General features: G+C 45.1%; 1 protein-coding gene across 2 annotated transcripts in view; it reads right to left on the bottom strand.

Annotated features, from left to right (window-relative positions):
• camkk1a (calcium/calmodulin-dependent protein kinase kinase 1, alpha a) overlaps positions 1-27,253 on the bottom strand; it is an 83,716-nt gene that overhangs the window by 38,453 nt on the left and 18,010 nt on the right. For both annotated transcript variants that reach the window (XM_029848786.1, XM_029848787.1), the window contains exons 2-4: positions 23,868-24,320; positions 20,238-20,285; positions 19,545-19,598 (exon numbers count right to left, since the gene is read on the bottom strand). In XM_029848786.1, the coding sequence (XP_029704646.1) occupies positions 19,545-19,598; positions 20,238-20,285; positions 23,868-24,200 (435 nt within the window). In that variant the 5' untranslated portion in view covers positions 24,201-24,320. The remainder of the gene's footprint in view (positions 1-19,544; positions 19,599-20,237; positions 20,286-23,867; positions 24,321-27,253) is intronic.

The raw sequence follows: 27,253 nt of genomic DNA, 5'->3' as shown, positions 1-27,253 counted from the left end.
TGGGGAAAAATGGTTAGCCACAGGAAGCGGTTGGTGGTGCACCGTGGGCCTTTGGTTTGGGCTACACTTCCTGCGAACTGTCACCCAACCACCCTGGCTAGCCAATTCAGATTCAGATTCAGGTCCTTTATTGTCCCACACAGGGAAATTTACAGTGCTGTTGCAAGAGCACGCTGAGAAAAATAAGATAAAATAGAAAAGAATAGAATTTGGAATATACAAAGAGGATGTATATTTACAATAATCCAGTTAAATGGATACTCAGCCCATGTATACCTGTACATAGTACAGAGGGTGAATACAATATACATATCAGAATATATAATACTCAGATTGTGCTTGCGGGCGTTATGTTTATTGTGCAGTCTGACAGCAGCCGGCAGGAAAGATCTGCGATACCTCTCCTTCACACAGCGAGGGTGGAGCAGCCACTCACTGAATGAGCTGCCCACTGCTGCCAGGGTGTCCTGTAGGGGGTGGGACGTGTTGTTTAACATGGATGACAGCTTAGCCATCATCCTTCCGTTTCCCACCACCTCCATCGAGTCCAGGAGACATCCCAGGACAGAGCTGGCCCTCCTCACCAGTCTGTCCATCCTCTTCCTGTCCCTGTCCGTGATGCTACTGGACCAGCAGACCATCCCATAGAAGATGGCTGATCCCACCACAGAGTCATAGAAAGTCCTCAGGAGTGGTCCCTCAGCCTCCTGAGCAGGAACAGTCTGCTATTGCCCTTCTTAACAAGGGCGTCTGTGTTGTGTGTCCTGTCCAGGTTATTGTTTAAGTGAACACCCAGGTACTTGTAGGACTCCACCACGTCAACATCAGTTCCCAGGATGTTCACTGGTGCAGGCGGGGGGTTGTTACGCCTGCGGAAATCCACCACCACCCCCTTGGTTTTGCCAGCGTTGATCTGGAGGTTGTTCCGCAGGCTCCAGTCCACAAAGTCCTGAATAAGTTCTCTGTACTCCGTATCGTCCCCATCAGTGTTGAGGCCGACAGCAGCAGAGTCGTCAGAGAACTTCTGGAGGTGACATGAAGATGTACTGTGTGAAAAGTCTGCGGTGTAGAGGGTGAACAGGAAAGGAGCCAGAACTGTTCCCTGCGGGACACCAGTGCTGCAGAGAAGCCGATCTGACTCAGAGCCCTTCACCCTCACAAACTGTGGTCTTTGTGTGAGGTAGTCCAGAATCCATGTTGTGAGGTGTTGATCCCCTCCAGCTACCTCCAGTTTGTCCCCCAGCAGCGTGGGCTGGATGGTGTTGAATGCGCTGGAGAAATCAAAAAACATGATCCTCACAGTGCTTCCAGTCTTCCCCAGGTGAGTGAGGGAGGTGTGGAGAAGGTAGATGACGGCATCGTCCACCCCGATGCTCGGCTGGCAGGCGAACTGCAACGGTCCATGAAGGAGCTCACTAGTGGGCGCAGGTGATCGAGGATGAGTCTCTCCAGCGTCTTCATCAGATGAGACGTCAGAGCTACCGGCCTGTAGCTGTTGAGCTCCTTAGGGTGTCTTCGGCACTGGGACGATGCAGGACGTCTTCCACAGCTGTGGCACTCTCCCCAGCTTCAGGCTCAGGTTGAACGTGTGATTGAAGATCCCACACAGCTGGTCTGCGCAGGACTTCAGGAGCCTGGAGCTGATGCCATCCGGACCCGTCGCTTTCCTCACCTGGTGTGGTGTGAGGGGCAGGCTGGAGCAGGGAGGTGTTGGTGGGGGGTGGGTGGGCATGGGCCAGAGTGTGAAGTGTTGGGAATGTGTGGGCTGAAGTTCATGAGAGGGGGGGAGGGGGGACAGGAGGAACAGTCTATTGGGGGCACAGACAGTGGCGGGGGTAGCAGCGGAGGAGACTGGGCTGGGGGAGGGGTGGGTACCTGATCAAATCTATTGAAAAACAAGTTCAGGTCGTTAGCCCACCCCCGGTCACCCACAGGTTGGGACTTCTGCTCCTTGAAGCCTGAGATGGTCTTCAGTCCCTTCCATACCCCACAGATGTTGTTCTGTTGCAGCTGGTTTTCCATCTTCCTCCTGTAGTTGTCCTTCTCCTGTCTGATCTTCCTCCTCAGTTCCCTCTGCACAGACTTCAGCTCTTCCTTGTCTCCAGACACAAAAGCCCTCTTCTTCTCCTTCAGGAGGACCTTTATGTCTGGGGTGATCCAGGACTTGCTGTTGGAGAAGCTCCGTACAATCCTGGTGGGTACGGTGTTCTCCACACAGACGTTAATATAGTCCGTGATGCAGTGGGTGAGGTTGTCAATGTCCTCCCCATGGGCGTCACTGAATACATCCCACAGGGTTGTGTTGAAACAGTCCTTCAGGGCCTCCTCGGCTTCTTCGGACCATTTCTTCACTGTGCGGGTTACAGCAGTCTGCATCCGCACAAGAGGTTTGTACACAGGCTGGAGGTGTACAAGGTTGTGGTCAGCACGGCCCAGGGGAGGGAGTGGGAGAGAGTAGTATGCCTCCTTGGTGTTGGCATAGAAGAGGTCCAGTGTTTTATTGTCCCTGGTGTGGCATGTGACATACATACATTGGGCAGAGAAGATGATGGAGAGGCATGATTGAAGTCTCCAGAGATGAGGAGGAGGGTGTCAGGGTGTTGTGTCTGCAGCCTGCTTACTGCTGAGAGCAGGACATGACAGGCTGCATCAGCGTTAGCAGAGGGGGGGTGTACACAACCACAGCAAGGGCATGTGTGAACTCCCTCGGCAGGTAGCGAGGCCTCATGCTAACAGCTAACAGTTCAATGTCCTTACAGCAGTGCCGCTCCTTGAAAGTGATGAGTTACACCATCCATCATTCACAAACACTGCCAGTCCTCCTCCCTTCCTCTTACCACTCTCCTTGCTCCTGTCTGCCCGTAGAAGAGTAAATCCGCCGAGTTGCGTGGCCGTGTCCGGAGTTAGCTCGGTTAGCCAGGTCTCCGTGAACAGCAGCAGGCTGCACTCCCGGTACTCCCACTGATGCCGGGTCAGCACCGCCAGCTCGTTCATCTTGTTGGGGAGAGATCTGACGTTCCCCATGATGATGGAGGGCAGGACGGACCGATAGCGTCTCCTCCTTGCACGGCGCGCGACCCCGTTGCGGCGTCCCCGTTTCCTCCTCCTCAGTTCAGATCTACCATAGTCCCACCTGGTGGGAATCCACTGAGACTATTCACTGACCCAGGGGCCTCTACCGATGTTGGATCCAGCTGGCGCGGCACACCAAGGACAACAATGAGGAGAGCACCATCTTAGAACAGCTACTCCAAGGACTGCCACTGGAGGTGAGAACTTGGGTGAAGGAACATGAACCATTGGGAAGACTTGTGGCTGCCATCTGGCTCTTCATTACCCCAATGTGCAGAGAGGAGGACCATCTGCACATTCCTCCAGTGTAGCACACCGATCAGCACCTCCACTCCAGCCCAGGCCTGCAAGGAGTGAGAGTAGCCAGAAGCTTGCAGGTAATGGCCTGATATCAAACCATTGATCATTGGGTAAGGACCTTGTTTGTTTCTACTGTCAGCACCACTTTGTCAGGAAGCACTGCTGGAATCACTGTGATTTTGGTTTTGCATATGAATAAATTCTGGGTTTTTCTTCAAAGTATTTGGTTTTGGGTCATTTATGTTGCCTCCCTCTGAGCCAGGGTCGTGACATATTGGGGGCTCCTCATCTCTATTGCAAAGTGAGTTGACTTCAGGAGGTGTAAAGTGACGTAGGAGATTAAATATTGTTTTTTTTTGCTGTGTTAAAGAAAAGTTCTACATGATCCTAAGGGATTTGTCTTTATGGAGGGGTATGTGACAGCCCTTGCTGTGATTCTATGCCTTTCTTCCGGCTGTCAGTTGAGTTTTTCTTTGTTTTCCAGCCGACTAGTCGGAGATGCTGTGCCGTTAACAAGGCAGTTGGGCCTTGTGTCTTGCAACTTACAAAAGCCCCGCCTTCTTCCTCCGATGCTCTCCCGCGTGCCACTTTCACCCTGTCAGGAGACAATGCTGGAGCTCTGATCTATCAGCTGGTTTTTGGTGGGGAGAATCAAAATTTCAATGTAAATCTTCCTTGTCCAATGATCACTTGAGCCTGGAGCAAAGCCGGTGTCCAACCACTCCCAAATCTTAACAGTATTTTGTGTGAGGGTGGCACAAAGGGGCTTAGAAAATCCAGACACCTGCGCCGCTTTGAGAAGCAGCTCAAGTTACCAGATACGGAACAGGGAGATGTGTTATCTACTAACGTGGGAAATACCTGAAAATGTTTCATGCTTGCAAAAGGGGAATAAAACCCTGGAACTGTTAGGGTTTTGGCTTTTTACAGGACCCGAAAGCAGGCAAAATGCAGTGATAAAAAGTCCAAAAACTAGTATTTATTTAACCAATCTACTGGGAGTCCTCCTGGACCGCAGGGAAGCACTCATCCAGTCTTCCGGGGCGCACAGAGCGCTCCAGAGCGGAGCCAACACGGGAGTCAGGTCCCGCATGCTCTCCACTCCCACAGGGCAACGTGGAGACCAGGGAAAACACCAAAACTCTCTGACGCTGGTAGACAGGCGCCCATGCTGTTGATGATGAACCCAAATCCTCGTGTTACCTTCTAGCACACATAGGTCCCTGGGCTTGGCACCTATCCATTGGTCTAATTGTTTGTAGCTGCAGTCTGACAACCTTTTTGTAAAGCCACTTTCTTCAGTAAAGTATTCAAGAGCCCGAGTCCATCTCCCATGTATGCATTTTGTGATTTAGCCTGCTAGCCATCTCCTTAACACTTGTATTTGTAATTATGACAGATTCCCTTTAAAAGCACCCTGGAATAAAATCTGTGTTTCTATTAGGTATATTAACAAAATAATTAAATCCCTAGAGAACAGAATAAAAGAATGGCCTTAGCATTATCTGAGGTTAATAAACAGTGTTTGTGACTGCCAGGGATCACCCTGAGACAGCAGCTAATAAACATGTCCACGAGCTCCTTATGACACAGGAATGCACAGATTTATGGTGGAACATTTCAGGCTGCCTATATCACTATTGTTTCCGGTCATTTGCTTTTAAAATCTTTGTTAATGTTTAATCACCAAGCGATCCATCATTGGCTTAGAAACAAACAAACTACTATTCAACAACAAGAAACTGTGGCACCAGGTCATCTGCTTCATCCAAAAACTATCTCACGAGTGGGCTCTGCCCCGCACCTGTATGTACTTGAAGAACATTGCATGATGTACATGGGCTCGAGCTGAAGCCACTCTGCCAGCACCAAACTCCAATCAGCCTCAGTAATTATGACCCTTCTGTGGCATAATTACTCATCTCCTCCTGCTTCCCGTCGTTGTTACTTTAGATATGTGCATCTGTTACTTGATTCAAGATGCAGTTTCCTGCTGTCTGTCCCATTAGTGATTGGCATTAAATCACAGGTCACCAAAAGAAAGATTGGAACCAGTAAACTTTGTGCATTTCAATACTAATAGTTGATCAGACATTTGGTCTACTCTTAGAGAAATTATGTGTTAATACTTCATATTTGAATGGTGGCTTCTTTGACATTTGTTTCAAAGTGGGAGGGGACATAATTATCCTCTGTGTGAGGAGGAAGGAAGGGAAGAAGGAATTATGAAAATAAAGGAATGAAGGTGGGTGTAGATTGCAAAAAACAACATCTAAATAACAGTCTACTTTCACAATGGTTAGATGTGCTTTATGTTGTACTTATCTTATCTTGACTGCTTTATCCCTTTTGGGGTCACGGGGAGGGTAAACAAATGGGTGAAGGCAGGGTCTACCCCAGGATCAGTCACCAGTTCATCGCAGGGCCCTATATGATTAATTGCAGTTTCAGTACATTGCTCAAGGGTACCTCGGCAGTGCTCTGAAGGTGTTCTGGTGAACCCTCCACTTCTCTTCCTCAGGTCAGTCATGCTATACTGCATGAGCTGGATTTGCATCATCATTGTCTGATGACACACCTACTCACAATAATGATCAATGATTGGCTTGACCCCCTCATAGTTCAGAGCCACTGCCTCCTGGAGCATCTCCACACACTCATGCATGAAGTCCTCTGTGAGGGTCTTCATCTTAAGCAAGTTACACTTGGACAGCTTCCGTTTAAGGTTTCAGCATCATAGAATCCATCCAGGCAACAGTCAATTAGTAGTTTAGTGGAGCTGAGAGGATGTTGTTCATTCTCTGAATGTTGAACATTGTTGCTCTTGAATGCATCGTGCTCTTACGCTGACCATTGTTTAAGGGAGTGTGGTTAATTTGTATCAGGTGTTGCGAATCAATCAGGTGTTCAAATCAATAAATGACTGCGTGCTCCTGCTCCGTCAGTGTGTGTGTGCATGCCGGTCAAATGCAACCGATGGCTACATGCGTTTGTTCCTCCGTCAAGTTTTAGTCGGCGTTCCTTCCCTTTTATGATGGCAGCTTCAACAGGTTATGGGCCCAGAAAAGAGCTTGGAAGTCGATGGAACCATTTATGTTTTGACGGAGATGAGAAAAACTATGAGCTGTGGGAAACGAAGTTTCTGGCGTACCTGCGTCTGCTTAATTTGAAGAGCACCATACGGAGTGAACCGCCTGGTGAGGCCAGCGAAGGTGCAGTAGACGACGCAGCGAAAAATGAGGATGCGTATGCAGAACTGATTCAACTGTTGGATGATAAAAGCCTGTCCCTGGTGATGAGAGCCGCGGCGGATGATGGCAGAAAGGCGCTAAAGATTTTGAGGGAACATTACGCTGGTAATGGGGAAACCACGAGTGATCAGCCTGTACACGGAGCTTACGTCTCTTCAGAAAGGCGTTAATGAGAGCGTCACAGATTGTCATTCGCGCAGAGACTGCTATTACGGCACTGAGAAATACGGAAGAGACTTAAGTGATGGCTTGTTGATTGCAATGATTCTGAAGGGCCTGCCGGACTCATTTAAGCCATTTTCAATCCACATAACCCAAAGTGATGAAAAGTTAACTTTCTCGGAGTTTAAAACAAAGCTGAGGAGCTATGAGAGCACTAAAGTTTAATGCTGCTTCCTCAGAGGACGACAGTGTGATGAAGGTGAGAGGAAGAGACAGTGGGAACATGAAACTGTCCTGTTTTAACTGGACAGAAGAGACACAAGGCCACGTCACACATCAGACATTGCTCAGTTCAAGGACTTTAACAGTTTTGAGCCACACAAGCACGTCCTGGAGTTGGCTGATGGAGAGAGGATCAGCGGTATCGCCCTGAAGAAAGGTACAGTCAAAGTTCGCCTGAGGGACAAAGGTCAACTGGTGGAAACGACGCTGACATCTTCTCGGTCAAGGCAGCGACGTCCCAGGGAGCAACGGTCAGAACAGACTTGTTCACAGGAACGGTGTAACATTTGACATCCAGGTGTATGATAGACTGTTCTATTTAAGCACTGTTACAGATGACGTTGATCAATGTCATGGGTGTTATGATGATCAAACGTGGCAAGAAATTCTAGGCCACTGTAATTATGAGGATGTGTTAAAGTTGGAAAGTGTCACAGAGGGGATGAAAATTAAAGGTAAAACTGAAATGTCTAAGCTGAAATAACAAGGTAAATTTGCTTAGAGCAGAAATAGGGAGGCAGATGAAAAAGCAAAAGTTGCACTTGAACTTGTGCACACAAATTTAGCCGGAGCAAAAGATGGGTTTGATTACATCTTAGCATTCACGGATGACTATTCTGGTGCAATATTTACATATTTCTTGAAAGCTAAGAGTGATACAGTGAAAGGTACAGAGAAGTTCATTGCTGATGTTGCACCTTATGGCAAAATTAAATGTATTAGATCAGATGATGGCACTGAGTTTACATCCAGAGAATTCCAGTCCCTGCTCAGCAAAAATGTCATTAGACATGAAACCTCAGCTCCCTATTCACCCCATCAGAATGGGACAGCTGAGAGGAGCTTGAAACTTTGCTTGATATGGCAAGGTGCATGTTAATCGAGTAGCCTACCAAAAATGTTATGGACATATCCAGACTGCTGCTGTTATTCGCAACAGATGTTATAACAGACGTGTAGGACAGACTTATTATATGCTGACTGGAATGAAGCCTGATCTTTCAAAAATGAAAATATTTGGGTCGGTGTGCTATGCATATAAACAGAACAAGAAAAAGTTTGACTCTCGATGTGAAAAAGGGGTTTTTGTTTATGACAAGAATAGCCCTGCATATCTAGTTTTCTATCCAGACTCAGGGAAAGTGATCAAACACAGGTTGAAGTTTCTCACAAAGAGTGTCATTGAATGTCACACATGGACAGATCAGTTAATGAGTGAAGATGTTGTGCATAGGGAGAGCACTGAAACCCACCTACCAAAAACTGAGATAACAAAATCAATCCCACAGGAAGTAAAAATGGAAGTGTCTGTGTGACCCAAATCCCAACACAGGTGAAAGGGTAAGTGTTGAGAGCAGGTGTTATCCACAGAGGTAGAGGAGACCTCCAGTATTTTAGGGATTGAGTATGGAATAAAATGTGATGATGACCACGCACTAACCAGTATTGATTATTGTTAGAGTTGCATGTGGTGTACCCCAAACTCTAAAGGAGGCTATGAGCTCACCACAGTTAGAATGGTGGGGTAAGGCTATGCAGGAGGAGATGAATTCTCTGAGGGAGAATAATACCTTTACTCGTTGCCTGAAGATAAAAATACAGTGGGGGGCAGATGGGTCTACAGTCAAAGAAAACCCAGTTGAAACGACATACAAAGCTAGGTACGTAGCGAAAAAGTTAGTCAAGTTACAGGCATTGATTATAACAAGACTTTTTCTCCAACTGCTGATATGACATCTGTACGTAGCTTAATGCATATTGCAGCTCAATATGGTTTAGAACTGCATCAAATGGATGTAAAAACTGCATATTTGCATGCCCCTATTGACTGTGAAATATACAGTACATGGAACAGTCAGAAGGATTTGAGGTCAAGTCAGAAACGGGTGAGAAGCTTGTCTGTAAACTTAACAAATCACTTTATGGTCTGAAACAGTCAGGGCGGAACTGGAATAAAATGCTACATGATTTCTTAAGTCAAAATGATTTTATTCAAAATCCTGCTGACCATTGTGTTTACAGTAAAACTGGAAATGAGAAAATCATACTGGTAATCTGGGTCGATCTTATTGCAGCAAGTGATAATCAGACACTCAAATGTGAAAAAAATGTTAGAAGAAAAATTTAAAATGAAAGCTCTTGGCAAACTTAAACATTTCCTGGGCATTGATTTTGCACAAGGAGGGGGTGAAATAAAAATGAACTAGAAAAGATGCATTACAAAAATTTTGGAGAGGTTTGATATGACTCACTGCAAACCAATGTCAACTCCATGTGAAAACTGAAATTTGAAAATGAAAGTGAACCTATTGATCCAAAGAGGTATCAAGAAATGGTTGGTAGCTTGATCTATGTAATGACCTATACTAGACCAGACCTAGGTTTCATTGTCAGTAAGCTGTCACAACACTTATCTGAACCAAAAAAACAGCACTGGGTAGCTGCTAAGCATGTACTGCGATATTTAAAAGGAACTGTGAACCAAGAGTTGTTACAGGAGAAATGATGTAAATCTTAATCTTTTTGCATTTAGTGATGCTGATTGGGCAGCAGATCAAAATGACAGAAGAAGCACATCTGGTTACTGTTTTAGTTTGTCTGAAACTGGTCCTGTTATTTCTTGGAAGTCTAAGAAACAATCCAGTTGCTCTTTCCACATGTGAGGCTGAGTACATGGCTTTGGCAGCTACTACACAGAAAAGCCTGTATCTTGTTCAGTTACTAAACACAATGGATGATCAATGTGATTACACACCGGTGACAATTTATGAGGACAATCACGGGGCGATTGCTTTGTCTAAGAACCCTGTATGCCGTCAAAGGTGTAAACATGTTGATATAAAGTACCATTTTGTTTGGTCTGCACTTGTTGATGGAAAGATAACTATTGAATATTGTCCTACAGCAGACATGGTCGCAGATATTTTGACCAAACCTGTCACTAAAGCTATGCTTGATAGATTCATGTGTTTTATTTTTGGTATGAAGGGTTAAACGTGAAGACAAATGTATTAACTGTTCTGTGTAAATGTGCATGACAATTGTATGTTATTCAGCCTAAGAGCAAGTGGGGGTGTTGAACATTGTTGCTCTTGAATACATCGTGCTCTTACGCTGACCATTGTTTAAGGGAGTGTGGTTAATTTGTATCAGGTGTTGCGAATCAATCAGGTGTTGCAAATCAATAAATGACTGCGTGCCCCTGCTCTGTGTGTGCATGCCGGTCAATGCAACCGATGGCTACATGCGTTTGTTCCTCCGTCAAGTTTTAGTTGGCGTTCCTTCCCTTTTATGATGGCAGCTTACGCACAGCTTCAGTGTTGAAGCTGCCAACTGCAGGAGGTCAGCTTGGAGATGATGTTCTGATAAAAGAGCTTCAGGGTTTTCCTCAATGTACTGAATTTGACTCAGTCCATCAACACTGGTTTGGAGTGCAGCATTTAAATCTGACAAAGTGGTGGGGGTGGGGTGGCTACAGACAGCTCCAGCTGCAGTGTTACCTATTAAGCTGTAGCTACAGCTGTAAGCTGTTAGAGAAAAAATATTTCTATCTACCACTCTATTTGACAACAATACAATTCCAGTTTGAAAACTATATTGCTGAAACAACACAGTAAGATCTTTTCAGGAGATTTTTTGTGGTCTTGTATTGAAGCAGTCTTGTTTCACCAGTTAAACCATCGTAACAAGATAACAGTGCAGTTATGAAACATGTTTCTTCCCATATGAAATGTTCTCACATTCACTCCCCTTGTCGTCATCTTTCTCTCATCAGAGAAGCCGATCATATAGCTGTTTACCATCCTGCATGGGTTTATGCAAGATGCAAATTACCACAACACTGTACTGTGTTTAGTTTCAGGCTCCCACTGGCTCCAGTTCAGAAGTGCTTCTAAAACCAGCATTGGCTGCACAGGTTGACCTGGCTCATTGGCTCCCATTGTTATTACAGCACAGGGCAACAGCCATGTTCAAACATAAACCCACTCGTATTTAAAGAGGCCCGTTTGCAAAGCATTCCACTTTCAAGTAGTAAGTATCTGGTGATCTACTTAATGCTCAGGATTACTTTATACATGATGGAAAAATGTTCAGAAAACACACTCTGGAGGAATGTTTGTGCTCATGGATGATCGTGGAACAAATCAAATCAATCTTTATTTATATAGCGTCTTATACAATCAAAATTGTTTCAAGGCGCTTTCCAGAATCCCAGGGCCTAACCCCAGACAAGCAACAGTGGCAAGGAAAAACTCCCTTTTAACAGGAAGAAACCTTGAGCAGGACCAGGCTCATGCAGGGGGACCCTCCTGCTGATGGCCGGCTGGGTAAAGGGAGAGGGAGAGGAGAGGAGGGGGAGAGGAGAGGCACAGAAACACACACAAAAATACACTATACAACGGGTCAGCGGGGCCGGAGGTCATCATGCAGTTTCGAAGGCGGCGATACCTGTAAATGAATAAGGAGGGAGGGAGAGAAGCAGAAAAACTACACAGGAATCAGCATAACTAGTCTGCTTGAGGAGGAGGAAAGGAGAGGAGAGGAAACCATGACCCAGTGGGGTGACAGAGGCCTGTCAGGTGATCATGTTTCCGGACCCCGGCAGCCTTGGCCTATAACAGCATAGCTAAGATGTGACCTAATGATTAGACGACCCCCTAAGTATGATAATTTGTCTATCTATGATAGTAACTGGAACTACAGAATTAGTAACAATAAGCTTTTTCAAAGAGGTAGGTTTTAAGTCTGATCTTAAAAGTAGCGATGGAGTCAGCCTCCCGTACCTGGACAGGGAGCTGGTTCCATAGCAGGGGGGCCTGGTAGCTAAATGCTCGGCCCCCCATTCTACTCCTAGAAACTCTGGGAACCACAAGTAGACCAGCATTCTGAGAGCGTAGCGGTCTCTTGGGCTGGTAAGGTATCACTAGCTCCTCCAGGTAGGATAGAGCTAGGCCTCTGAGGACCTTGTAGGTCAAAAGAAGGCTTTTAAAAATTATTCTAAATTTAACAGGCAGCCAATGAAGCAACGCCATTACAGGAGTTATGTGCTCTCTTTTGTCAATACCTGTCAGAACTCTGGCTACAGCATTTTGGGTCAACTGGAGGCTTCTTAAAGAGTTGTTTGGACACCCTGATAATAAAGAATTACAATAGTCCAGCCTAGAAGTAACAAAAGCATGAATTAACATTTCAGCATCATTAAGATTAAGATTAAGATGGACTTTATTCATCCCCGTGGGGAAATTGAATTATAGTAGCAGCGAATGCAGAGTAAAGAGACAGAAAAAAATAAATACAGATAGATTAGAATGTTATAAGCATATATACAGCATATATTATAAGCATATATATAATATATACATAATATAATATATACATATTATAAGCATTATAAGCATATATACATAAATATAGAATAAATTAGAAATAAAATTACAACATAAACATTACACAATTATTGTTGAGTTGGTTTGAGTGAATTGTACAGTTTAATGGCGGACGGCAGGAATGACTTCCTGTACCGTTCCTTGGAGCAGCGAGGCTGCAGGAGTCTGTTGCTGAAGCTGCTCCTCAGTTTGTCCACTGTGTTATGGAGGGGGTGGGAGGGACTGTCCATGATTGTCCGCAGTTTCAACACCATCCTGTCCCTCACCACCTCGTCCAAGTTATCAAGTCTACAGCCAACAACAGACCCTGCCTTTTTGATGAGTTTGTTGAGTCTGTTGGCATCCTTTGCTTTAATGCCTGCACCCCAGCACACTGCAGCAAAGAAGATGGTGCTAGCCATAACAGACTGGTAGAACATCTGGAGCATCCTGCTGCAAACACTGAAGGACCATGATGTCTTTGTGATGTTCCTGAGGTGAAAAAGGCACTTCTAGAGACTAATTTAATGTGTGAGTTGAAGGAGAGATTTTGATCAAAAGTTAATCCTAGATTCCTCACAGAGACTAGATGTTAATGAGATACCATCTAGAGTGATCATATGATCTAATCTATCCCTGAGAGGTTCAGGACCAAACACCATGACCTCAGTTTTTCCTGGGTTAAGGAGGAGGAAATTTGAAGACATCCAGGACTTTATGTCTTTAAGACAGGTCTGGAGCTTCACTAACTTCTCTGTCTCCTCTGGTTTCATTGATAAATAAAGCTGAGTGTCATCAGAATAACAATGAAAATTTATCCCATGCTGCCGAATAATGTTCCCTAAGGAAAGCCTGTACAGGGTAAAGAGGATTGGTCCAAGTACAGAACCTTGAGGAACTCCATGGCTAACCCGACTGTTTGAGGAGGGAACACCATGGACATGAGCAAACTGGTATCTATCAGATAAATATGATCTAAACCAGTCTAGTGCTGTCCCTTTAATCCCAATCACATGTTCCAGTCTATGTAACAGGATGCTGTGATCAACTGTATCAAAAGCAGCACTGAGATCCAGCAGAACCAGCATAGAGACCAGTCCATGATCTGAAGCTATGAGAAGGATAAGGATAAAAAAACTTTATTGATCCCACATCGGGGAAATTGCACGTTACAGTGGTAGCCTGTGGTGTACAATACAGAAAAGTACTAAAAGAAAAAAAGAAAAAGACATATTATGAACATTGCTATGTACATTGTACAGTATATACAAAAATTAAAATTATGTACAGAAGGAGTGTCGGACAGTGTGAAGAAAAATGAAGGTGCAAATAAGATGTGCAAATAAGACATTCCAGAGGTAGGATGATTAGTTAGTGCAAATATGCCAACCCTGGGTTATTGGTGCTACATTTAAGTGTTGTGCATGTTCAACAATCTGACGGCAGTTGGGATAAATGACCTGCGGTAACGTTCCCTTTTACACTGTGGGTGTAACAGTCTGCTGCTGAAGGAGCTGCTTAAGGCCCCCACAGTCTCGTGTAGGGGATGAGAGGGGGTGTCCATAATTGATGTCAGCCAACATCCTCCTCTCACCCACCTCGTCAATGGAGTCCAGAGAACAGTCCAGGACTGAGCCAGCCCTTCTGACCAGTTTGTTGAGTCTCTTCCTGTCCCTCTCTGAGCTTGCACAGCTCCAGCAGACCACAGCGTAGAAGATCACCGATGCCACCACAGAGTCATAAAAAGTCCTAAGCAGTGACATGCACACTCCAAAGGACCTCAGTCTCCTCAACAGATGAAGGCGACTTTGGCCCTTCTTGTACAGGGCGTCTGTGTTATGAGTCCAATCCAGTTTATTGTTGAGATGAACACCCAGGTATTTGTACTCCTCCACGATCTCAATGTCCAAACCCTGGATGTTCATGGGTGCAGTGTGAGAAGCCTTCCTACTGAAGTCGATCACCACCTCCTTTGTCTTGCTGGTGTTGATGCACAGATGGTTCAGTTCACACCAGGCGACAAAGTTGGTGATGACCTCCCTGTATTCCAGTTCGTTCCCCACAGACACACGTCCAACGATGGCTGTATCGTCGGAGAACTTCTGGAGGTGGCAGCTGTCTGAGTTGTAGCTGAAGTCCGATGTGTAGAGAGTGAAGAGGAAGGGAGAGAGAACTGTACCCTGTGGTGCCCCCGTGCTGCAGACAACCACCTCACAGTCACGGAGCCTCACGTACTGTAGTCTGTTGGTGAGGTAGTCGGTGGTCCGGGCAGCTATGTGACAGTCGACTCCGGCTCCCTCCATCTTCCCTCTCAGCAATGATGGCTGGATTGTGTTCAAGGCACTGAAGAAGTCAAAGAACATTACTCTCACAGTGCTCCCGGTGCCCTCTAGGTGTGAGAGTGACCGGTGCAGCAGGTAGATGATGGCATCATCCACACCAATGCCCAGTCGATATGCAAACTGTAGAGGGTCCATCTTGCTGTCCACCAGCTGTCGGAGGCGGGTGAGAACGATCCTCTCCATGGTCTTCATCAGGTGAGAGGTTAAAGCCACTGGCCGGAAGTGGTTGGGCTCCTTGGCGTGCGCAGTCTTAGGAACCAGAACCACACATGATGTTTTCCACAGTAGTGGAACACTCTCCAGACTGAGGCTCAGGTTAAAGATGTGCAGGAGTACTCCACAGAGCTGATCTCCACAGTCCTTGAGTAGTCTGGAGTTGATGCCATCAGGGCCAGTAGCTTTCCTTGTCTTGGTCCTCCTCAGCTCCTTCCTCACCTGATCAGCTGTAATGGAGAGGCGAGGTGACTCCTGGTGGGTGAGGACGGGGGTTGGACTGTGAGGGTCGATCTGGCAGGGGGTGGAGGGAGGTGGCGTGGTGTGAGGAGAGAGCTGCCGGTGCCGGAGGGGTTACGGGGGCAGAGGGGGGATGGTGATGTGACAGCACAGTCAGGTCTGGGCTTTGATGTGTGGGAGAGGGAGGGGCACCACAGTCGAATCTGTTGAAAAAGGAATTCAACTCGTTTGCCCAGTCCAGGCCCCCAGATTCAGGGCCCCTCCCACTGCCTGAGATGGTTTTTAGGCCTCTCCAGACTTCCCTGGCGTTGCTCCCCTTGAGGCACTCCTCCAGCTTCCTCCTGTAGCTGTCCTTGCCTCTCCTTATCCCCCTTCTCAGCTCCTTCTGGACTCTCCTCAGCTCCTCCTTGTCCCCAGATCTAAAAACCTTCTTCTTCTCATTCAGCAGGGCTTTTAGATCAGGGGTGACCCAGGGTTTGTTGTTGGGGAAACACCGAACCTTCCTCGTAGGCACGGTATTTTCCACACAGAAGTTGATGTAGTCCGTGATGCAGGTTTGTCAGGCCGTCGATGTCCTCCCCGTGCGGTTCACATAACACATCCCTGTCTGTGGTGTCGAAGCAGTCCCTCAGAGCCATGCTGGTCTCCTCAGACCAGCTCCTTACATACCTCTTGGTGGGTGGTTGTTTATTCACCATAGGTATGTATGCAGGGGACAGATGAACCAGGTTGTGATCAGAACGGCCCAGCGGGGGGAGGGGGGAGGAGGTGTATGCATCCTTGGTGTTTACATACATTAAATCCAAAGTTCTATTGTCTCTTGTGTGGCATTTCACATATTGGGTGAAGGTTGGGAGAGTGGAGGACAGAGAAGCATGATTAAAGTCACCAAGATCATTCATGATCAGAAGATCATTAGTAAGTTTAAGAAGTGCCGTTTCTGTGCTGTGATGAGCTCTAAAGCCTGACTGAAATATCTCAAACAGGCTGTTCCTCTGCAGGTGTTCCAGTAACTGAGTCACCACCACCTTCTCAAGAACTTTAGAGATAAAAGGAAGGTTGGATATTGGCCTATAATTTGCTAATACGTCAGGATTCAGTGATGGTTTTTTAAGCAATGGCTTAATCACTGCCACCTTTTAGGACCGGGGTACATAACCTGACACTAAAGAACCATTGATCTGGTCCAGGATAGAACTGCCTATCAATGGTAAAACATCCTTCAACAGGTGTGTTGGGATGGGATCTAAAAGACACGTGGTGGTCTTGGATTTCTGAATTAGCGATGACACATCAGAAAAATATATAGGGGTGAAAGAGTTTAAGGGCTCCTTGGAGAACCTGTATGTTCCCACAGTCAGCACATCTGGTGATGGTCCAGTTGTGGGGATGGCCTGGTTAGCTTTCTCTCTGATAGCTAGAACTTTATCAGTGAAGAAGCTCATGAAGTCTTCACCACTAAGGGAAGAAGGGATACGTGGATCTAAAACTGTGACTCTTAGTTAATTTGGCCACAATGCTGAAAAGTAAACCCCAGGTTGCTCTTATTTTCCTCAATTAAAGAAGAAAAATAAGCTGTTCTATCCTTGCGAAGGGCCTTTTTGTAAACTAATAGACAGTCTTTCCAGGGTACATGATAGCTGTCTATTTTACAAGAATGCCACTTCCTTTCCAGTCTTCGCACTTTGTGCTTGAGGGTCCTGATATCTGAATTATACCCGGGGGCACAGCTCCTCTGCTTTACTATTTTCTTTTTCAGGGGGGCAACAGAATCAAGCGTGATTCTCAGTGAGGTTGCTGCACCTTTTCACGAATAGAGTCAACCTCAGCAGGGCTAAGATTATAATGATTTATCCCTGGGGAAACACACGGTGGTCCTGGGATTAGCACAGGGATCACTTCCTTAGCTACAGCATTATCTGAAAGACATCTGCTATAGTAAGACTTTGTTCTGAGCATAGAAGAATCCTTAATCATAAATGTGAAAGTGATCAAAGAATGAGGGAGCACTGACACATGTTCTACCTCAACACCATAAGTCAGAACTAGATCTAGGGTGTGGTTGAAGTTCTACATGGACATTAAAGTCTCCAATGATAATGACTTTGTCCGTTCTAAGGACCAAGTCAGATAAGAAATCAGAGAACTCAGACAGGAACTCTGAATGTGGCCCAGCAGGGGGCCGATATACAACTACAAACAGAAGTGGCTTTTCTGCCTTCCAGTTCAGATGGGTGATGCCAAGAGTCAGGCTTTCAAATGAACTGGAGCCATATTTTGGTCTAGGATTAATTAATAACTTGGAGTGATAGATTGTTGCCACTCCCCCTCCTCGACCAGTAACACGTGGAATATGATAATTAAGATGGGTAGGAGGAGTAGATTCATTTGAGCTAACATACTCCTCCTCCTGAAGCCAGGTCTCAGTAAGACAAAATAAATCAATGTGATGATCCGCTATCAGGTCGTGTACTAACAAGGATTTACACAAGAGATCTAATATTTAACAGTCCACACTAAATTGTGATATTAGTTTCTCCAACTTGTGCTTTAGTTTAAATTTAATAAGATTATGGTGATTGACCGCTCCCCTCCTCTGTGCTTGGTGAACTTTTAACCGTGGAACAGAGACTACCTCTATAGTGTTAAATATATTATTGTTGGTGGATGAGGGTTCTATGGAAGCAGCAGAGAGCTGTGTAAGACTACAACTCTGCATCCTGCTCTGGACCCTGGATTGTCAGGTCACTTTGGGTCTAATAAAATTAGCCAAATTACTAGAAATGAGAGAGGCACCATCCCGTGTGGGATGGACACCGTCTCTCCTAATCAGACCAGGGTTTCCCCAAAAAAGTGCGCCAATTGTCTATAAAGGCCACCTGGTTTTCGGGGCACCACCATGACAGACAACGACGAAGCGACGACATGCGGCTAAACATCTCATCGCTGGCCAGATTGGGGAGGGGACCAGAGAATGCTACGGAGTCCGACATCGTTTTTGCGTCATTACACACCGACTCCAAGTTAATTTTGGTGACCTCCGACTGACGAAGCCAGGTGTCGTTGGCTCCGACGTGAATAATAACTTTACCAGATTTACGTTTACGTCTCGCCAGCAGCCGTAAATTTGCTTCTATGTCGCCCGCTCTGGCCCCCGGAATGCACTTGACTATGGTCGCTGGAGTCGGCTTCACGTAGTGCAAAACAGGTTTCTCAGCGGGTGTGTCGCCGAGTGGGGAAAAACGGTTAGCCACGGGAAGCGGGTGGTGGTGCACCGTGGGCCTTTGTTTTGGGCTACGCTTCCTGCGAACTGTCACCCAACCGCCCTGGCTAGCCGGCTGCTCAGCTGCTGCCGGGGGACCGCTAGCTGAAGCTACGCTAGGCAGCTCCGCAGCAGCTAGCTTCTCCTGGCTACCTGACACAACTCCAGCTAACTCCAAGCTGCGGAACCGTGTCTCAAGCTCGCTAAGTCTCGCCTCCATAGCCATAAATAAACTACACTTTCTGCACCTATTCCCTTCACTAAGGGAGGCAGAGGAGTAACTAAACATTTCACACGCTGAACATACAAAGACACTGGGTGAAACAGACGGTGAGGCCATGCTAACGCTAATAATCGGCGAAGCCCTGTATTTGTTTAATATGGGTTGTTTCTCACTGTTGTTATCAGGTGACTAGAATGTCCCAAGTGTTCAAATTTTAAGTAAAGTGAATACAACACACCAAGTGTTCAATATTAAGTGAATAAAACACCCCGTACACAATGCAACCAACGAACCATTGAGAAGACAGGAAGTGAATCCTGATTTGTAATACTGTATATGTAAAAATTAAATATCTGCAAACATAGTAAAATACATTTGCAGGTCCGTATTAATAACTATTACATTGAATAAGCCACAATAGAATTCCTGATAACTAAGTCAGTATAGCATTTGTTAAGAGACTATACTTCCCTTCTACCTTCCCATCATGGCCATAATACGCCATCATATATATTTTAATATCCAACTTTGCTCTGAAATGGAATTTTTAAAGTGATGAAAGTAAAAGTGTGCCAATCAAGTAAAAGTGGAATATTTCACTATTTCACTGCTGCTTTATACCTCTGCAGTGTCATTGTTACTGAAAGAAGTTAGAATAATTCATATAAAGTTTAAAGTTCCAGAAGATAAAGAAGCCAGGCGTATCCTCCATGGCAAATGGAAGCAATTTAAGAGGATTGAGAATAAAAAATCAATGACAGTGATGCTGTAAACCTCCTGTGTCTCTACAGCATTTTCCATTTTATCGCGAGAGGAGACCGATCTACTTACATAATATTTGTCATCATCCTCATTGTAGGCAAGTTTAACCACACCATAGGAGCCCTGCAGCACAAGGAGAGACTCGTTAACTACTCTTTCTTCATTATTGTAGACTATCCACACTACAACACTTAAAAAATCAGCTGCAACATACTGACAAGCTTTTACATTTCTAAATCAAAAAACAAACTTTCGTCAATGACTCCCATTATTAGGGCTATACTCAAGGTCAAGTGTATCTATTTTCTTTTGTCTTACAAATCCCCCCTTCCCCCTCTCTCTACCCAGCGGGCCATCAGTAGGAGGGTCCCCCTAAATCAGCCTGGTCATGCTCAAGGTTTCTTTCTGTTAAAGGGGAGTTTTTCCTTGCCACTATTGCTTGTCTGGGGTTAGGCCCTGGGATTCTGTAAAGTGCCTTGAAACAGTTTTGATTGTAAAAAACGCTATATAAATAAAGATTGATTTGATTGAGATTGAGTTTACTGCCGAGGCTGTCTAAACACTGGATTAATAAACAGTATTTGTTATCCATCTAAATTCCATAGGTTAGACTTTTGCTGTCAGAACACATCTAGCCACCATGTTTTCTGTGCACTCACCCTGCAAATGATATTGGCATCCATATATTTCACTTTAACTGAGCAACAAGATCAATATTCCACTGCACCTTCCGGCATGAACACAGGAAGTAAACAGACTTACCTTTCCAATCTCACACTTCAGCTTATACTGGTTTAACTGGATACAATCCTGGGTGAGAGAAAAGAAGAGGACAAATAAATCATCACTTTCAACCTGTTCAGACTAATTTCAACACAGGAACAGCTTTGTAAAAGCAAGAACATCACTGGTGCAACATGTCCTCTCTGTTTTTTCCTGTAGGTAGTCTGTACTTTCTGTTTACTGTCTGTAAATCCATTAGCTTGCTACTGCATAAATGGCTGATTTTTTTTGCTCCATAGCAACCACCACCACAGTGTCAGTCACATCAGACAGGGAGAGTGGGTGGTAGTTGGGGAGTTTATTTCCACTGCTCATTTTACATGTCTTAACAGTGCAGAGGTTAAAATGTGCACTTTGTTTTTACTATACCGTATTTTCATGACTATAAGGCACACCTAAAACACTGAGATTTTCTCAAAAATCGACGGTGCGCCTTATAATATGGTGCGCCTTGTGTGTGGACTGAGAACCAAAGTGCCTTTGGTAGGTGCACTACGGTAAACGCTCCGCCCATCGATTAGTGGCACACCTATGCGTAAGGATCCCCTAAAATGGCGCCAGTCAAGTGACACGCATATGAGGCTTACTTTAAACTGCAGGCCATCAAATATGTGGCTGAAAATGGCAATCCAGCAGCTGCAAGACATTTTAATGTAAATGAGTCCATGGTCAGAAAGTGGAGAAAACAACAAAGTGAACGAAAGTGAGGAAGACGAAGCTGAGTTTCCACGGGAACAAAGCAAGGTGGCCCGAGCTGGAAGACCGAATGGAACAGTTGGTTGTGGAACAGCGAACAACTGGAAGGGGCGTCTCTACTGTCACCATTTGACAAAAGGCCAAAGCGATTGCTGAAGAAATGGACATTGAGCACTTCCAAGGAGGTCCGTCTTGGTGTTTTCACTTTATGAGGAGGCGGCATCTCTCCATACACGCAAGGATAACTGTTGCGCAGCGGCTGCCCGCGGATTACCAGGAGAGGGTGGCCATCTTCCGCACCTACTGCCGCGATAAGATAACCGCACCCAGCCACATCTATGAGGCAGCGGCGGGCAAGTTATGCCACCATATGCGGGTGGATTGTAGATGCATGGGCTATGATACCGTCTTCAAGAGCTTTCACAAAGGCCGGCATCAACGCTGAAGCGGAACCGGTCGGTGAGTCTGATTCAGATGATGAAGAAGAGGAATTCGGAATGTTGGACATTGAAATAGCGCAGCTGTTTAATTCAGATAGAGAAGATGAAAACTTTGATGTTTTTGTGGCGGAAGAATGAATATTAACTCACTGTTTTACTTCCGTTGTCATTTATTACTGTGCTGTACAGTAAAACTATACTGTTTTAGCATGTGCCTAATAATACGGTGCGCCTTATGTATGTTTTAAATACAGATATAGCACCCATAACTGAGACTGCGCCTTCTATTACAGTGCGCCTTATGGTCGTAAAAATAGGGTACTTAAAAGTAAGCAAAGGTCTGAGATTGGACGAAGAGGTTGAAAATTCTCTGAGCAAGGGTAATAAGCAGGGGTTCTAAGAAGGGGGCCCAATGTCTGAGGTTCCAGGAGAAAATAGAAGAATTTGAGACAGGCTGTTGGTAGCTGGAAAAGTAGTGGAATTTTAAGAGAGGCTGAGGAGAGATAAAAAAACCAGAGGAAATGATAACAGGAAAGGCAAATAAGGAGAATCCGGGGGTTGCAACAGCAGGGATCATCTGAGAGGACTTTCACTGCTTCCTGGTGTATGTCCTGTGAGAGCTGCACTGAACCTAATACTCTGTCAGGACTAATGGATAAAGAGTGCCACGCAGCAAAGGTTTAAACACATCAGCCAAACGCATATGCACGCACACTCCAATCTAATCCAAACACTCGGCTGCACTGCAATAAACCTTTGGAAGGTTTTCGGTCAGGCTGTCACATTCCGTTACCGCCACAGCCTTGTTTTCATTGTGACTGCAGCACATCCATTCTTCATTCCCTTTTTGCTTTCAATTTAATTTTTACATTGGGTCTGAACTGAGCCAACGTCTCCACATTTGGTTGGTTATTATTCAGAAAGTGGTCGATAAACGCACATCAAATATAGCTCACTACCTTCACGCACTTTACAACTAAAGATCCTGCTCTTTGAAATCTGAAATTGGTTGCCTCACCTTTGCATTATTATCTAAAGAGAAGAGCAGATTAGTCAGTGTTTTGCAGCGTGGATCAGATGTTACCGAGGCAATGGAGCTTATCCCAGCTGTCACTATGCGAGAGCCAGGGACACCCTATGGACAGGTCGTCAGGCCATACCAGGACACGCTCTATTCCTTCACCCGTAGGGACAATTTAGACACCCCCAGTCCACATAATATGCATGATTTTTGACTATTATAAAGATTGCCAGAGAAGATTTGTTTTCTACTTTTTCTAACATCATCTCGGAGGCAGTGGTAGCTCGGCCTGTTGGGAACTGGACTGAGAAGCAGTGGGTTACTGGTTCGAGCACAGACAAAACAGGGAAGTTGTTCTGATATTAGGGGAAGGTGCCAGAACACCTTCTGAGCACTACCAAGGTACCCTTGAGCAAGGTACTAAACCTGCAATTGCTCATATAAGGCCCAGCCAAATGAACTGGCAACTCATTCAGGGGTGGACCTCCCTTCACCCATTGAGTGCCCTCCCTGTGACCCCCAAAAGGGATAAAGCGGTTAAGAAGATAAGACATTCTGAAGGATTCCTGGTGTTTGTCTTTAAAGTGGAGTGATAAACACACTAAATTTCCTTTTTGGTACAATTCGAAATGCTGGGTGTTCTTTGACTCATGACACTCCAGATGCCGTGAGAGCAGAGACACAGGCTCCGAATAATTTTTTAATGTTCGCTATGAGAGCTGTTACAGATTTCAAACAGGACATAAGGTACACAAGTCTTTGGAAGTAAGTTTGTTAGATTCAGAGAGGCTCCAGATCCTGGTGGATATACTGATTTTTTAATCTACACTCAGAACCGAAGGATGTCAGAGGAAAATTAAAATTTGGGAGTCACCGTAGGTCACATTGTACTGAAAGAGGTATTATATAAGACCATCAAATATGGGTTATGAGGATTTCATATATACAGTTCGATCACCTATAAAAAGCAATATAATTCAGTGTAAGGGTTACTTCATGTGATGTGGGGCAATTATGGAGTAGTTGCTTTCATAGTTGGCTGGATGCTGCCAACGAGCTTGGATCCTTGTGTTGGTTGCTGAAGTTGTTTACACCACAGGCAACAGAAACTAGCTCAGCAGTCTCTTTGTGAACATGACAACATAGACTCTATACCAATAAAAGTCTGGTGTCCTGATAAGTAGAGTAGAGCTTATTTCTCTCTGTCTGACTTCAACTCCCCGCTATGCTGCCACCTGTCACAGCAGAGATCCTGACAACAGATCAGTGGGAATGCATAAGTGAGTTATTTCAGATGAAATATTAAAGCTTTATGATTTTAATAACTTTTTGCACATTTCCCAGAAGCCTCTCACATTACAGCAACATTGGCAATTTCTACAAAGGCCAAATTCATTCATTTTAATAAGTGATCAATAATTAAAATAAATGAAAAGGCAATGAGTTCCTCACCTGAGAATCTGAGATGGATATGCGTTTGGACTCCACAGTGGGTCTGCAAACCATGCGATGTGAAACCTGTGTGTAGCCTCTGCCAGAATCCAATGACAGGTTCGTGCCTCTCTCCTGCAGTGATAACTTCCTCCCAGTCAGGTGTGGCTGCAGTGGACGGCTCCTCTTATCTTGAGGCACCTCCTTCTGAGTCCTGCCATTCCCCACGCCGTTTGTGGCCGAGCTACCGAAGTCTTTAGTTGTCATAGCAGCCATGGTGTCGGTAAGACTGCTGGTCTGACTGTCAGCTTCAGGGTCCAGGCTCTCAAAAGCAGGGTCACGGCTCATCGCCATGGCAGGTGGGGAGGTGGAAGTGGTACTGGAGCAGGTGGTGGGGAACGAACTGGCAAGTGGCCACCAGCACCAATGTGACTCAGGCCAGTGTGCGTTACAATGCTGACGGTCTCACCAGTGCTACAAAAATAAACCAAAAAAGGTTGTGGGTGATAATATAGACAGCAAAGACCATGACCAAGCAGCCAAATCAATAGATATCTGATGGAACTCTCCATTAAGGTAGTGGCCTAGGAACATATTTGTGCTTATTTTTAATGAATTTATTCTCTTTGTAAAGCTTCCCAATGGATCCAGAATGCTAGAGTTCTGACAGGAATTACCAAGAGGGATCATATTACTCCTATAATATTACACCCATAATGTTGTCTTATCGTCTTCATTCATCTTTAAGCGTCACATCTTCCCAACAGACCACACTAAAAGCACTTTGTTGAATTTGCAGTTGCCAGAACCTTTAAAAGTTAAATGTGTGGGTGAGCAATTAGCTACCCCAAGCTGCGAACCCAGCTACGGGCCCAGGCACAGGAGGCTGACTCCCTATTTACTTCTAAAACCAGGCTGGACCTGAGACAATAACACTGCTGCCAGACGTGCTGAGAGCAACTTGAAAAACAAGCACTTCAAGAGCCATTTTAAATGGCCACTGTATTCAGAGATGTAACAAACATCTGTACCAGGAAAAAGCAGATTGATAAAGAAAAATGCACAGTTGGTTCAGGTAATACTACAAAAGAGCTGGTCAGTTAATGGGTCAGGGTAAGCTGTTTCTGTATTATGACAGAACGGTTGTTTTCTACTCAAAACAGGTGTTCCATTTTGTCCAGATGGGTCATTCCTTTAGTGCCATCCATAATCAATCAGCTTTACTGCCCAGGAGGCTCGACTCATTTGGTTGCTGAACCCAGAGACAAGTCCTTTACATCGTCATCTGATTTGAACCAAATAGTGTGTCAATCTCTGAACAAGGGAAAACCCCAATTGTGCTATTCAGCAACAGGACATTGGTGTTAAATGTGGGTGAGACATCAATCTGAAGTCTGCATACAAAAGAGTAAATACAATATATGGGTACTGTATTCTCACGACTATAAGGCGCACCTAAAACACTGAGATTTTCTCAAAAATCGACGGTGCGCCTTATAATATGGTGCGCCTTGTGTGTGGACTGAGTTCCAAAATCTGCTGTGCGCCTTTGGTGGGTGCACTACGGTAAACGCTCCGCCAATCGATTAGCGGCACACCTACGCATAAGGAACCCCTAAAATGGCGCCGGTCAAGCGAGACGCGTATGAACGAGGCCTACTTTAAACTGCAGGCCATCGAATATGCGGCTGAAAATGGCAATCGACCAATCTTAGTGTTTTCACTTTATGAGGAGGCGGTATCTCTCCATAGGCGCAAGGACAACTGTTGCGCAGCGGCTGCCCGTGGATTACCAGAAGAGGGTGGCCATCTTCCGCACCTACTGCCGCGACAAGATAACCGCGCCCAGCCACATCACCAACATGGATGAGATCCCTCTGACTTTTGACATCCCTTTGACCCACAAAGTGGAGAAAAAGGGACCAGCACGGTGGCGATACGTACAACGGGGTACGAGAAGTTGTCGTTCACCGTGGTTCTCGGCAGCCACGGAAACGGACAGAGCGCTGGATGACGGAAAGCGAACACTCCTTCACAAAGACTATGAGGCAGCGGCGGGCAAGTTATGCCACCATATGCGGGTGGATTGTAGACGCAGGGGCTATGATACCGTCTTCATGTATTGTAAGAGCTTTTACAAAACCAACGCTAAACCGGAACCGGTCGGTGAGTCCGATTCAGATGATTAAGAATTCGGGATGTTGGACATTGAAATAGTGCAGCTGTTTAATTCAGATACAGAAGATGAAAACTTTGATGGTTTTGTGGTGGAAGAATGAATATTTTGTTCAATAAATGTGTCGAAACTCACTGTTTTACTTCCATTATAATTTTTTACTGTATGTTTTAGCATGCGCCCAACAATACGGTGCGCCTTATGTATGTTTTAAATACAGAAATAGCACCCATAACTGAGACTGCGCCTTTTGATACAGTGCGCCTTGTGGTCGTGAAAATAAGGTACTAAAATGCTATATTTAAAAGTAATATCTCTAAAAATCCCTCACCAGCACTCTGTAACAAATTAAGATTGTTCCCTTGACATACCAATAAAATCCTAATTTAACCATGATTATGTTGGCGCCTCAGAGTGAACCACGGTAACAGATGTTTGCAGGAATATTGTATTAAACTAAAATTGACACTTGTAATGTAGTGTAACTGCTTGATGCGGATGGTCTGTGGACTAAATAGTGATCCTTACTCACTTTTCATACAAACATAATGCTAATTCTACAGCAGAGATGTGGTTTGTCATCTTTTGACATTCTGTTTCCATATTTCAGACTATAGTACGGTAATTAAATCTATGCAAATTCCAAGCACAGAAAAAATTATTCATGTTGAGCAGTGAGGGAGCGAGAGCATTATTTGACTCAATTCATTTGAACAAAAACTAACAGGCATGGTCACATTTAAAACCTGCGACCACAACATCCATAATTTGTCTCTTAAAAAAGTCTCAGTATTATTCAGCCAGATGCAGGTGTAGACACCCTGGTGGGAGTGGGTGGGTGAATTGGGCTCGCCATTTCAGGCAAAGGGACACAATTATTTGTTTACCCTGCAGGAGCTAATGCACATTTTTACTCTGGAGGACAAGTATTCAGCTAAAGTTTGAGTAGTTTATCATAATGTTTTAATGCATTCAATGCTCATTATCTCATCACATTTGTCAACCTTGATACACCTGAGGATAAAGTCATATGCCTCCTTGGCACAGAGCAGCTGTTATCTCGGTAATTTGCAAACAACACTTCACGAGAACACAATCATTTTTCAAACTTAAATGTATTTTTAACTTTCAAACTTATAACTTTCAAGCTGTATTATAGAAGCAGTGCAAAAATCTACTTCTGTTCTAGAGTGTTTGCTTCTTAACTCCTGCATTCCTATGCTTTAAAACT

This window comes from Takifugu rubripes, chromosome 15 (assembly GCF_901000725.2).
Source record: "Takifugu rubripes chromosome 15, fTakRub1.2, whole genome shotgun sequence".
In the NCBI taxonomy this organism is placed as follows: Eukaryota; Metazoa; Chordata; class Actinopteri; order Tetraodontiformes; family Tetraodontidae; genus Takifugu; species Takifugu rubripes.
This window is presented reverse-complemented; position numbering and strand designations above follow the sequence as displayed.